We start from the raw sequence: 14,043 nt of genomic DNA, 5'->3' as shown, positions 1-14,043 counted from the left end.
AGCAAAAGAGAGAAAATGACATTGTGATGCCTGGGAAATTAAAATTCTCACCAAAGACATTTGACAAAGACTGACTTTGGCTAAGAGCCCAAGGACAATAACTTGTCCAGATGCGGATCGTGCTGCAAATCAATAAAAGTGGACGCCATCATGGGACGAAGCAGCTCTTACAAGTTGCCCTCCCATCTAAAGTTGTTTCAGCAGGTCCTTGACTTTGAGGTCATTTGTCCTGGAAAGTCCTTGACTTTGATGCCAATCAAGGTGTGGGAACCCTGTATGTCTCAACCAACCAGGCAAGGTGGAAGAACCACGCAACGCTACCAAATTTGTGCAGTTGTACGTAAATTCTACTTTTTTAAATAAACCTGGACATGTATTTGTCACAATCCCTGATGCTGGCTTTTCGTGCATATGAATGTCCAATAATGATGCACAATACTGTTGCTGCTGCTGTTCACTGCACCATGCAGCTCCAAGTTTCCTGGATGCAGTCTGGACAAACAACACTTATGTTCAAAGACTAATTTACAAGACATGACTCTTGTGACTGAAAGACAGGCAGAAGATTCATGAAGAGTCTCCCATGAAAGAAGTTAATTCTACTGCTAAAAATAAACCTGGACATGAAGTCGGACAATTTTGTTTTCATCAAGATCACAATATTAGCTTTTACCGAACGGAATTGTGCAGCCTCCTCATGCAGCCTCCTCCAACCAACTGCCTGAATACCAGCTGTAATTGCTGGTCTTTGAAACATATAATAAGTAAGTAAGTACATATAAGTACATATAATATATACATACATATGGGGTGGAGTGGCTCAGTGGTTAAGACCGGTACCCTGTGTGCAAAAGACATCATGGTCGCAATGGTCGCAAGTTCCACCCCTGGCTGATTGTACTCAATTCCATTGTAAGTCGCATTGGATAAAAGCGTCTGCTAAATAACATGTAATGTAATGTAACATATAACATATAATAGGGAATCTATAATAGTGTTTTTATTTACATATATATCCTGAAAATTGACTATATATCAACAAGCAAATAACACACAACAACAAGCAGCTATTTGTCTACAGACTTCCCTCGTTAAATCCACACAGGACTGAGGCATAACTGGCTCCGCCTTTCAGACACTTCCTCCAATCATCATGCAGAAGCCCAGTGTCAGTGTCCACCCACTGCTCCACTGACTCCCAGAGAAGCTGAGCTTCCATGGAATGGATGTTTTCGACGTTATTTGTCCAAATCAGCGAGCGAGTGAGCTATTCTGGTTGCTACGGGAATACGAAAAAACACGTAAGACGTTCCATCGTCTGTGATACACTGCCGATTTTGAACTAGTGACACATTCTGATGTAAATACAACAGAGTACGTATTTGACGATATTTTATAACTGCATGTGGCAGTTTCCTGGACAACTTACCAAAGTACTGAATTAAAAAGGTTAATTCTCTCACCCTCTCCCTCTCTCTTTCTCTGTATGTGTGACTGGACAGGGAAGGAGAAAAACTTGGTAGAAAGACCATGTAGAGACTCCAGCTTTTCTGGTAATTACTCTGAATCCACCGGGGGCGATAGAGGTCACGCACTTGAGCTTGAAGCAGCTGTGTGCAACAATTAAGTTTCTCCTTTTAAGTGCTGTCACTTGACTTGTGTTCATAAATAACTAAAGTACCCTTTTGTTTTGTTTTTTTCTCGTAGTGCAGTGGCACTCCGGAGACAAAGAGCAAATGCTAAAGTGCATGCATTTGTTCATTTAAATGCATTTACCGTGCTTGCTGCAGCAGCGTCTTTTTCGTCCTTCCTGCCGTGTCTTCTTCACATATTTGTGACACAGTGGCTCCTTTCAGGGGGGCAGAGTTAAGCGATTTAAATACTTCCTCTCACTTCTTCATCCTCTGTGAGGCCAATTGTGGCCTCACAAAAAGTGTTCGTCCACTTGAAAAAGAATATATATCCAGTTTGGAGTTCCACTTTTGTCTGCTTCAAATAATGAAATGCCTGAAGAAACATGGCAGCGTAAGATGGTAGACTCCATAAAGACAGGCCTTTGCCTTATTTTAACCCTCGCTGTACAAGTAGAAGAAAAGACAAATCAGAACAAAAAACACAAACAAACCAACATTCAGGTGGCAAAGACTTGCAGGAACAAGTGTTGCTTCAACACTGATTTAAATGACTCCAGAGTTGGTGCCTGGCGACCAGCCAGTGGGAGTGAGTTCCAGCGTTGGGGGTTCCACGAAAACCAGAGCTCCCACAGACCCAGCACTTCCGTTTTTGAGTCCGCTTCCATCGTTTCTGTTGGCCGAGAGGGGCAAACGTAAACGTTTTGAGACTTGCTGGCATTTTGGGACTTACCAGTGTTTTACGAGTTGCTGACAATTTACGGCTTGCTGGCGTTTTGGAACTCGCTGGCGTTTTACGAATTGGTGGCGATTTGGGACTTACCGGTGTTATAGGACTTGCTGGCGTTTTGGGACTTACCAGTGTTTTAGGACCTGCTGGCGATTTGGGACTAACCAGTGTTTTAGGACCTGCTGGCATTTGGGACTAACCAGTGTTTAGGACCTGCTGGCGGTTTGGGACTTGCCGGGGTTTAGGACCTGCTGGCTTTGGGACTTACCAGTGTTTTAGGACCTGCTGGCGATTTGGGACTTGCCGGTGTTTTGGGAACCCGCAGCATTTGTGAATATGTAGCTCGTTTCTCCTCCTGTATGTGTTTTGGGTCGTTGCAGTGCCTTTGCCCCTGTCAGCCACCATAAAACCCTCCTTTGATAATAAGCGTGGGAAAATAATGTATCATCAAACTCAGACATTTGACCTTTCCCAACACTTATTTGAGGAGAGTTCAGTGACGGCGGGACTTTTTTATTTTACTCGATTCATGTCAACACATTTTAGATGGCGGCTGACACTGACAGGAAAGTTAAATTAAGTGAATGTGGAATAACTCAAATCAGGGTTTAATTGCAAAGGAAGTCACTTTAGCTCCCCCTTAATCCCCTTCATGCTGCTGCTAAATTTGACAGCCGTAATTCTTCACACACTTCTATAATTGACCTGGGCACTTGGTTTTTCTAAGACCATCAAAATGACCACTGGGCTTTTATCTCCAACGGTCTCCATGGTTACAGATTATGGTTTATTTGATGAGTGCATGTGTGTGTGTGTGAATGTTGGGGGTGGAGGGAGCTAGTTCCTTAATTGACTGGCTGTTTAAGCTTTTAATGAAGAGTGTGCAGCCAGTTCTCCAATTAGCTGTGAGGGGCAGATCAGAGGATGAAAGGAGGACTGCAGCGGCTTTGGAGAAAAGTGGAGGGTGAGAGAGATCGTGGATGGGGGGCACAAGGGAGAGGGAGGGAGGGAGGTAAGGAGGAGAGAAACAGTGGTTACAGTACTAGAAATTGGCAAGAACGGGACATTTTCTCACTTTTCTCTAGCAATTCTTTTAGTCATTTACATCAAAACATCATCAGCAAAGATGGTGAAGAGGAGGAAGAGAAGTCCTCCTTCTTTTCTGGACGCTGGACATATAGTTAGAGATTCTACTGTATAACAGAGAGAGTTTTTCTTACGCACACTCTGTGACTTCTTGACAAAGGAATTTTCTTCTCTTTTCTTCAGAGCCGGCCAAAGACACAAGTGAACTCATAGCATTATTTCATGATAAAGTTCTTGCACTACTCGGCTCTACTCTACTCGGTTTGGTATCAGGCACGTTGTCTTCGGGGTCGCCATAGTACGGCTGCGCGAACCTGCCGTGACGTCGTTTTCTACGCGACACAAACTTTAAGTCGTTTTAACCGTTGGTTAAAACTCGTCAGAGCAGGTACGAAAGAAAGTGCCAGGTCCTATCACTGATGGAAAAAAAAAGTAGCAAGTCGAGGCAAGTAGTGGCAAGTAGTGGCAAGTAGTGCTAGAACTGTATAATGAAAAAGTGCCAAGTGTTTTTATTTTGTAGTTCTTGCTCATTTGGTGCACGTTTGCACATCTATTCAAAGTTTTAAAAAACAAAGTCATTAAACTGGTTTTCTTGTTTAATTCAAGTTTAGTATGAACACACTTTCTGCTTCACTGTGAATATGAAAGTGCCAATTAATGAGGCCACATTTGCGATTTTACTGCCCTCTAAGTTTAGAAATACACACTGGTTTGGTGTAAATAACACAACTATAATCAATGCAATTTAAAGTGTTACATGAGTAATAATAATAGTCAAGCTCCTCAATTCAGCTCAGGGCCTCATGAAGGCTTGGGTCAGCTCTGCTTTTCTTACATTCATTACTAAACAAACTTTTCTTGCTTTCAGCTCTTCTGAACAGTGCAGCAAAACCATGTGTGGCAGCTATGTAAAAATAAAAAATAAAAAATAAAAATCACTCCACAATAAGAGTCAATTAAACAGAGCACCTCAAAGACGCTCCGTTTGTTCCTCCACTGTCTATGAAACGGCGAGTTCCTACCGATAAACAGATATAATTGCCTTTTTTATCAGCCTCCTCGGAGGTCCCCGCTTTTCATGAAATATTCATGATGAAACAAGAAAAACGACAGAGATTTTAGGAGCGCTGTGTTTCACCTGCACAACCTCCTCGGTGTTGCTTTGCCTCTTTTGCGATGCACGGAGCCGAAGACACCGTTTCTGAAAGAGCAGAGATAGAAATAATCGACCTGGTGGTCATCAGAAATGGACTGGCAGTGTATTCTCTCGGCTTTAATATTTCATCAGTTTGGGGTTTTGAGATTTGTTTTCAATATGATTTAAATTTAAATAAATATAACACAAGACTGTGTGTGTGTGTGTGTGTGTGTGTTGCAGGAGCAGTGGAGGTGAGGAAAGAAGGTCTGGAGTCGCAGATCAACCGCCTGGCTGAACTCATCGGTCGACTGGAGAATAAGGTAAGAAAGACAGGAGACGCACACACACACGCACACGCTCGTTCATCATCATCATACCCATAACCATAACCACCACATGCTAACATCAATAATAAAGCTCAGGGTTTTTGGGAATGAGCGAGACGCTGGGGGGGGCAAAATGAGCTTGAAATTGTCTTCATGACTTTTATTATTATGTAAGCATTTAAGTGTTAGTATGATTAGTATGTGAGTAGATAATTGTCACATATGATCCCAACAGTCCGTGATGACACCTTGAGTGAATTATGGGCACGACTGACATTTGTCGTGGTCGTCTTCTAAACCAGGCGGTCCCAAACCATTTATTGAACCGCGGATCAGTTTCTTCAAAGACCTTATTTTCATGGACCGGTCATAGCAGGTTGTGGGTCATATTTGTGTTCCTCGTGCGGTTTTTGTTGCCGTCACTGCAGAAAGCCCCGCCATCACAAAGCTAGTGCGTTGGAAATGGTAGCAGTGTTAGCGTCAGTGCTTTTGTGGAGCGCTCTGGATATTCTGCCTAGACTTTAATCCAAAACATTGGATTTAAAGGTGATTTAAACATACTTTTAAGGCCACCTTCATTTGCAATCTCCAGCAGTTGATCCTCTTTGAGCACAGACATGCTCGATACTCGTTTACGTAGTTGTATGCTCTTTTGTGTCATTATTGAGTCTTTTCTCCTTCACAAAACAGCTCTCCAAAGAGTTTTGTTTCTTATTTTAGCTAGCTTTTGGGCTTCATTTTTTTGGTACCTGTCAAGCGTGTCAAGAGGAACAGACAGACCAATCTAGTATTTTCAAAATAAAACATCTTTCAGAGTCCAATAGTCAATAAAATGGATATAAAATATATATTTTTTATTTTTTTCTGTGTGGCCTGGTACCAGATGACCGACTGTGGCCGTGGCCCGGTGGTTGGGGACCACTGTTCTAAACAGTAAATATTGCAGTGTGAAAATAACACTTATAACTCTAAAAGTGCCAATTTATTTCCCTGATCACAGTCAAATAATATGCAGATGATAATGTGTTTTTCATATGTTGCTATGTCCTGTAACATCACATGGGAAATGATGTTTCTGTTAATGTTCATGTGACACACACACATGCCAATGTTACCCCTCATTGCCCCCTGACAGCTGTGCCGGCGGCATGTGACCGATGATGGTGATAGTTAAAGCGCTACATGTGCTGTATGAATGTGTGAATGAATGAATGGTGAAACTGTAGTGTAAAGCAGCTTAGACAAGTGTAAAGAAAGGTGCTATAAAAATACAGACCACACTGATACTGATATCCTTTGAACTGGCATGGCAGTGCATTCAATGTGGTATTAACTATGTAAGAAAGAAAGTCCTACATTTAATTTGAAACCAAAAGCAGCTGATTCGTCCCGCCTCCTTGTCAAAGGTCCACCCATCGTTGTGAACTTTGACCTCATGTTTCCCTCTCTTTGTTTGTTAACTTCTGTACATTGTCTCTGCATCGCTTTTGGATGTTGTGAAGGCCGTGGTCACACAGTGTGTTTATTACACCAGTGAGTGACACTGGTGAGATACTCTAGCTTTAATCAAAGCCTGGGTTTCATATAATAAGCTTGATATATTCATCTTTTGTCATTAACTCTTAGGACACGGAGCATTTCAGTATATAAAGTATACAGTATAGATTGTACATAGTGTGATATACTTTTTGTTAGCACAACCTCATCATAACTTTGACTCAACAACACATAAGCAGACGAAAAAAACTGAATATGTGACCTATAAACACACACCCCCAGGATGTCTAAATAAGGAGTTGTGTATTATTCCCACTGCAAATTACCATGGGTGCACCTGCGGCACAGGTGCACTAAGGGTTAATAACGGCAGCTAAGTTGATCCTCACATCTCGATACTGTGCCACGTACAAACAGTATTATCCAAAACCCATTAAAATGACATCAGTCAGACACGCTGCTTCACTGGGGGGGATGGGGGGAGCATGTTTTTATATTGTAATGAATAACATTAGCATGAACATGTATTTTTGTTATTTTTTTATTTTGGAGCCATTTTCTTCTTCTGCTGCTGCTCAACCTTGAATTAATTCACAGATAAATTAAAAACCAACAAATGCACAGTTCGTTTTAGCCTCAGTAACATTTGCTGAAAACAACAAGAAGCCAGTTTTTACTCATATAAATACTTATACTTATATATACATATATATAAATATGAACTAAGATTTATGTCAGAATCCTGAAACCTGAGAACACTTAACACAAGATAAGTGGTTTGAACCTCCTCAGATTGTTTAAGGTGAATATTTTTCAGTGTCTGAAGAGAAAAACCTACCTTCGATGTTTTAAAACAAAACAAAACAAAGACAAAGGTTTGATTCTTTATTTTCCTCACTTTTAATCATTGGATTTATCTCTTAACACCCTCAGCAGAGACACGCTCTTCAGAAAGTATGAAGATCTCATTATTTTGTGTGTGTTTGTAATGAAAAACAAATGTTTTTTTCCCCTAAATGGGATGTTTGTCCTTACAATAATAAGAGTCAGTGTGACCTCACATAGAACTCACATTCATCAGGGCCCAAATTTACATAGGATTAACACAAACTCGAGGACTCTTACTGTTTTTACAGTTGTGGTTTCTACTTTTTATCTTTTAGGAGACAAACACATTTTTTGTGTTAGTTTCCACTGGTCAAAAAACTCCTTAGCGTCCTCTAATTTCTGTATTTTGAATAGATTAATGTTGTGTATGAGATTTATAGATTTTTTGAAGGTCTTGCACTCATTTTTACTCAGTCATAGTAAAAACCTGAGATCACATCGCTGTTTCTTTAAATCCTCCTTGTGATTGGATTAAAAGCTTCTGTCTTCAAGATAAATAGTAGTTAAAATCAGTGTTGTAACAAAGTACAAATACTTTGTTACTTTACTTAAGTAGAAAATTGTAGTGTAAATGTACTTTACTTTGTTATTTATATTTCTAAAAACTCTCACTTTTACTCCACTGCATTTCTTCCAACCCTCTTTGTTACTCCCAAATAAAATGCCCCAGCCACGGGGCGTGTACTGGTACCAGGTACCAGGTACTAGTGGAAACACTACTTAAACCGTGCCGTGGCGAGGTGAGTAGAGCTGGTGGAATATAGACTTAGCTGAGCCAGGAACTGAACCCATAGCCTTCCAGGTGAAGGACAACTCACCCTACCACTGAACCACCATGGCTCAATCCTAACATAACTTTTATAAATAATTTATATCAGAAAATGACTTTTGAAACTTAAGTACAGTAAATGTCATACACTTTAAGTACTTGTCAGTAATATTATAAAAAAGTGTCTTTAACTTCTACCAAAGTCATTTTCTAGTAAAGATACTTTAAGATATTTCTCAAATACATCCCTTTAAGGTACTTTATACCACTTTATATCACTTATAACAGCTGCTGCCCCTCCCCCACTCAGACAGACTAAAGTTTGTCTGGGAGCAAAGATTTTGCCAAAATGTTTGCTTTTCTACACCACAAAGACTTCATTTGCATAATTACAGTGGAAAAACACCACAACACCTTTGTACTTGCTGCTCCTTCACCTGGGAGAGAGAGAGACAGAGAGAGAGACCTGGAGATGTGGCAGCAGAGCCTGGAGATCGATGAACACAATCTCACTTCTATGTATAGTCTCTAAACTAGGCTGCTGCTGCTGCTGCTGCTGCTGCTGCTGCTGCTGCTGCTGCCGCTGCTGCTGCTGCTGTGACGTGGAGTTAAAGCCGACCGGACGCAGTTACTTTTACTGCTGCTAATTCTGACTCCGGATACGCAGCCACACGGGGTCGAATATATGACCTTGTCAAATCCTACAGCCCTTTGTGTTTTCACTGCACTGAGCACACTGTAGTCTGTACTCTGCAGAGAGAAGAATGTAAAAACACAGAATTCAACTTGTGAAACATTCATGTTCTATGAAATCTTTAAAAGTTAGTGTCCGTCTATCTTCAAGAAGCTCTTGAAGACCCAGCTCTTTCAAGAGCATCTTCTGTCCTAGCACTGACCTCAACCCCCCCCCCGCACCTGGATCCACTTGTGCTCTCTCACCCTCTGTCTGTCCACTCTGTCTGTAATTCGCTTTGGATTAAAAGCGTCTGCTAAATGTAAATGTTAAATTGTTTACTCCTCGTGTCGGTTCCACTCGGATAAATGGAAGGGTTGTGTCAGGAAGGGACGCCGGCTTAAAAGATGCCTAGAGAGGAAAAATCAGAAAGCAAAACAAATAAATAAATAAAATTTTAAAAAATGGAGGATACGAGGATCTATTAATTAAACGTTATTTTAGCTCTAACAATAGTTAATTAACAACCTTACATATATCTATGTCCTTGTCGCTTTTTTTTTTTAAGGTGCCTCCTTTACATTACATTTACAGCCTTGAAAGTGCTTTTAAACAATCAACACCTGAAGCAGACGTCACTGATTTAGTTAAATTAGGGACAGTGTTCATTAATTCATTAATTAACATTTCTGTAAATGCACCAGAGTGAGTCACAAGGCTATTTTTCACTTATTTATTTTGTGAGTGAGACACGTGGAACTCGTGAATGAACAAAGTTTTGGTCATAATCCCCAGGAGTATGTACAGACCTAAAGAATGATAATATTAGTCATGTTATTGCATTCAAAAGAGAAAACAGCACACATTAGTTTATTTTGTATGTTTACATAATTTGTTTTATTAATTTGTGTCTTTTATCTTTTCACATACAAGTCTGGCGGGCCAAATTCAACTCTTCAGCGGGCCACCTTTGGCCCCTGGGCCCCACTTTCAGTCTTGATTTGTTCTTGTCACAGTTTTCGTTAAAAATCCAATTTGCAGTTATGTAAACGTGATACTTTACTACTTTATTTTGTCCTGTGTGACATTATGATGCATATGGAGCGTCCAACCATCGTTACTCTTGAGTGTTCTCGCGGTTTACGGTAAATTTGTGTTGTTGAAGTAGTCTGTCACCTTTTTTTCTACGTACTGCCTAGTTTTTGCGTGAAAAAGAGTCGCAAGTTGAACAGTGTCACGTCGCTCGTTCATTGTGCGAGAACAAAGCAGCAAATTGAAGGTCTGTGTGCAGGAGAAGAAAATGAAAGAAGCAGGGGGTTCATTGAGTAGATGGAGGAAGGAGGCGACATGAGGAGTTAATTAACAGTAAGTGATGGAGAGGAAGGGATGAATTGAGAGGGGGGGGTGGATGAAGAGTGAGACAGAGGACGCAATTAAAGAAAAACGTCCTGTGTCCGAACGAGAGCAAAGTGTATTTTTACAGCTCACTGCTCCCGTGTCCCCCCATCCTTCTTCCTCCTTTTCCTCCACCTTTACATCTTTCACTGCACCTTGTTTCCTTTCCTTCCTTCCTCCTCCTCCTCCTCCCTTTGCGTCCCTTCGTCTTGTCCGGTGCTTCACGTGTCGGCCGTCTTTGTCGCTACAGCAGAAGGAAGAGCTGAGGATAACGAAACACAACGTATGGTGTCAGAGCAGAGGGAGGAAAGAACACGTTTCACATGAAGACGAACGGATAATGAGCTGAAGAAGAATAAAATGAGGCTGAACGTTTCACCAGGTTTGAGGGAATATCTGTACGTTTATAATCTTTTCACAGTAGAGTGTCTGCTGATACCAATACTGGTTAAATACAGTCTATTATATATAAAACTAGTAAGATAGATTTACTATGTGGCCATTTCATACACAAACATTCTAAGAAAACTACTGTATATTGATACTTTTTTCCACTTTGAATGAGTCGATATTATAAAAGCTACTTCAGCCTGAAATGTACATATCAAATTTTAATAATTATTTTTGAAATTTTAACCCTTATAATAATAATTATTAGGCCCTGGGATGAGTCAATGATTAGCAGAAACATTGGTTGTGATTCATGTCAGGCAATACTATCAGGCGTGACTGTGGGAGCGTTTGTATGTATACAGCAGCAGAGCAGGGATGGGTGGGGGGCAAGATGTTTTAAAGAAATCCTGAATGGCTGTGAGCAGTTTTTTGAGTGTTTGACTGTTTGTAGTCGCCTCGCTTTACTTGCGTAATATTGCTGTCGACTCTTGGTGTAAAACGAACCACATCCTGTGTGCAGCGCACGAAATCCTGCCCGGCGACATGAGATCATCCTCCATCATCTAACATCCAATTATGAATGCATTGATTTTGAGTATCATTTTACCTCATCCATGGTATGAAACAGATCATGTGAGTGTAACAATGAGAGCTTCCACAGAACCCCCCCCCACTCTGGTCAGTTTCCACCTTCCTTAACGGTCGCCACAGCGATTCATTTGCATCCATCTTGTGTCCTCCCCCGTGTCCTCTTCTATTTCACCGACTGTCCTCTCCATCTCTTTTCCTCCTGCGCAGCAGCTCCGTCTTCAACGTCCTTTGTCCAATATAATCACTATCACCTCCTCTGCACTTGACAAAAACCGTCTCAACCTTGACTCTCGTAAGCTGGGGACACTCGACTCAACTTTCACGGTCTTTTTTCACTGATTTTGATGTGCTCTGAGAAATCAAAGACGAAAACACGGGCACGGGTGAACTCATGAAGGACTTGACGTTGGCATCGTTGTTTGGATTTTCCTGCTGCTTCCTGTCGTCTTCTGACGCTACGTCCTCCCATGCCGACTGTCCCCAACTATAGTGCTGACTGGAGCACAATATTTTGTTGTGTGTCCCCAGCTTTACTTTCTTTCCAAACTGTTCAAACCGCCGCCGTCTTGTAGACCTTTCGGTGGTGTCTCTCTGTCTCACTTCAGCCCGAACATTCTCCTGTTTTCCTCTGCTGTGCTTTTACGCACTGTTTTGTTAGGTGTGTGACTTCCAGTCCACATTGTCGTGCTTGTGTGTTGCTTCTTTGATCGTTCTCCAGTGTTTTTATATCAGTTCCCTTGAGCGATCACTCCTGTTCCACCTCACACTCACACATCTCGGCACAAACCGCCCCCTTTAACCTTTGATCCCTGTTGATAATTTAATACGCACCCTAAGAAATTGCCCCGGTCTAAGTGGAATCGTTTCACTCGGTCCGCGGAGCTGCGTTTTGGCAGAAATGATTGAAAGGCCTGTGACTAAACGATTGTTCGATAATCATCTGTGACCCTGAATCTCTGCAGAGAGACCCATTACCCCCCGGTGACTGCAACACAAAGGACATCATCCCATGGTTGAGTGAACACAATCAGCTCTGATGTTTACATGTTTAGACAAGAGTAAAGACTCCTCTCGAGGGTCATTTCTTTTTTTTCTACTGTGTGAACGGAGGTGGTGAATAATTGAAGGTTGAGACTCGCCGAGGAAAAGTGGAGATGACGGCGATAATGCGCTTGTGTAATGACACGCGAGTCATGGCCAAAATGATGTTGTATTTGTTTTACTTCTGTTGTTCTTTTGTGCGACAAGTCTTCATTACTATTGTGCATCATTTTATTTTTTTCATTATTATTTTTCATCTTCGTATCTTTTTTTAATAGTACAGATTACACATGTATGGAATTAGATTTATGTCAATATTTTCAAACATTTTTCACGAAGCAAACAACTTCAGCTGCTGTCCGTCTAGAGCTTGTTTCCCAAGTTTTCCCCGTTGACATCCGCATCTAATGTTTATAATCTGACAAACGCTGGATACTTTACAATTATAAGTTCCAGACAGACAATGAGTCCAAGCCTGTGACGACTTCCGGTCCGTTGAGCTGTCGCTCCAAAACTCAGTAGCCAATCAACAGGCAGCTTCCTAATGCCCAGCCCATGATCAGAAATGCAAACAAAAAACCACGGTGCAAAGAAAAAAATCATGGAGGGAGCGCAAAGCACGAGTGAGGGAGTGCAAAGAACGAGTGAGGGAGCGCTAAGAACGAGTGAGCGAGCGCAAAGAGCGAGTGAGGGAGCGCGCGCAAAGAGCGCAGTGAGGGAGCAAGAACGAAAGAGCGAGTAGAGTGAGAGTGCAAAGAACGAGTGAGGGAGTGCAAAGAGTGAGTGAGGGAGCGAAAGAGAGTGAGCGAAAGAACCAGCGTGAAAAGAGTGAGGGAGCAAAGAACGAGTGAGGAGTGAGGAGCGCTAAGAACAAGTGAGTGAGTGCAAAGAGCAGTGCGAGTGAGTGAGGAGTGCAAGAAGTGAGGGAGTGCAAAGAAAGTGAGGGAGTGCAAAGAGCAAAGCAGTGGTAGCAGTGAGCTAGTGCAAAGAACGAGTGAGCTAGTGCAAAGAGCCAGTGAGGGAGTGAGGGAGTGCTAAGAACAAGTGAGCGAGTGCAAAGAGCGAGTGAGGGAGTGCAAAGAACGAGTGAGCGAGTGCAAAGAGCGAGTGAGGAACTGTATGAAGAGTAGATTTCGTGGGGAGTCCAGTATCTCCCTGAACTGCCGTGTGATTTGGTCAAAACCTCATGTGAAGCTACAGATTTTGTTGCCTGATGGTTCCATCCTTCCTGTCCTTCACCAGACTTAATCTGGGCGATAGGAACTGATTTAAGTGTGGATTAAGAGCGATTTTACCCAAACTTCTCTGGCTTGAGAATCAAGACGCTCAGAAAGTGCTTGTCGCATTTTTGAAAATGTTGATATTTCTTCAGAACTGTGTCACTCTTATTTGTGCTCACGTCTTCTTCTAAGATTATCCATTTTGTTCAAAAGATGCTGGATGTAAACGGGGCCTTTATTTGAGAGGCTGTAAATGCAGCCATGAGGAGATGCAGGCGTGTTTCTGCTTTCATTATTATGGAATTAGTGATGAAATAATCTTGCCTTCTGTACAAAAAACAGAGTTTTAAAGCCTCTGTGGTTCTGATCCAACCACTTTTTCAATCAGAAGACATTTTTCAGCGCAGACAAAAATTGTAAGATGAAATATCAGCAACGACACAGCTGAGAAATTGGTGAATCTCTAACGTCAGATACCCAAACATTTATAAATGGACGTAGCCAGTGGGCAAATTTAGTTCCGTAACAAGTAAGTGAAAATGAATAATGGCTAAATAAAAGGTTGTGATAATGATACAGAGAATTATTCACACTCACTTCAAAATTCCTCCATGTTCTGCAGAAGTAAAGGAATGAAGAAGAAAAAAGTCACATGTGTGAATATG

General features: G+C 41.6%; 1 protein-coding gene across 1 annotated transcript in view; it reads left to right on the top strand.

The window, feature by feature from the left end:
- Positions 1–14,043, top strand: part of necab2 (N-terminal EF-hand calcium binding protein 2) — a 521,316-nt gene that overhangs the window by 84,772 nt on the left and 422,501 nt on the right. The window contains exon 8 of the mRNA XM_044035771.1: positions 4,826–4,905. Coding sequence (XP_043891706.1) covers positions 4,826–4,905 — 80 coding nt within the window. The remainder of the gene's footprint in view (positions 1–4,825; positions 4,906–14,043) is intronic.

Source organism: Solea senegalensis, linkage group LG10, assembly GCF_019176455.1.
Source record: "Solea senegalensis isolate Sse05_10M linkage group LG10, IFAPA_SoseM_1, whole genome shotgun sequence".
Lineage (NCBI taxonomy): Eukaryota > Metazoa > Chordata > Actinopteri > Pleuronectiformes > Soleidae > Solea > Solea senegalensis.
Note: the sequence above shows the minus strand (reverse complement) of the source record. Positions and strands in the feature narration are given on the sequence as shown.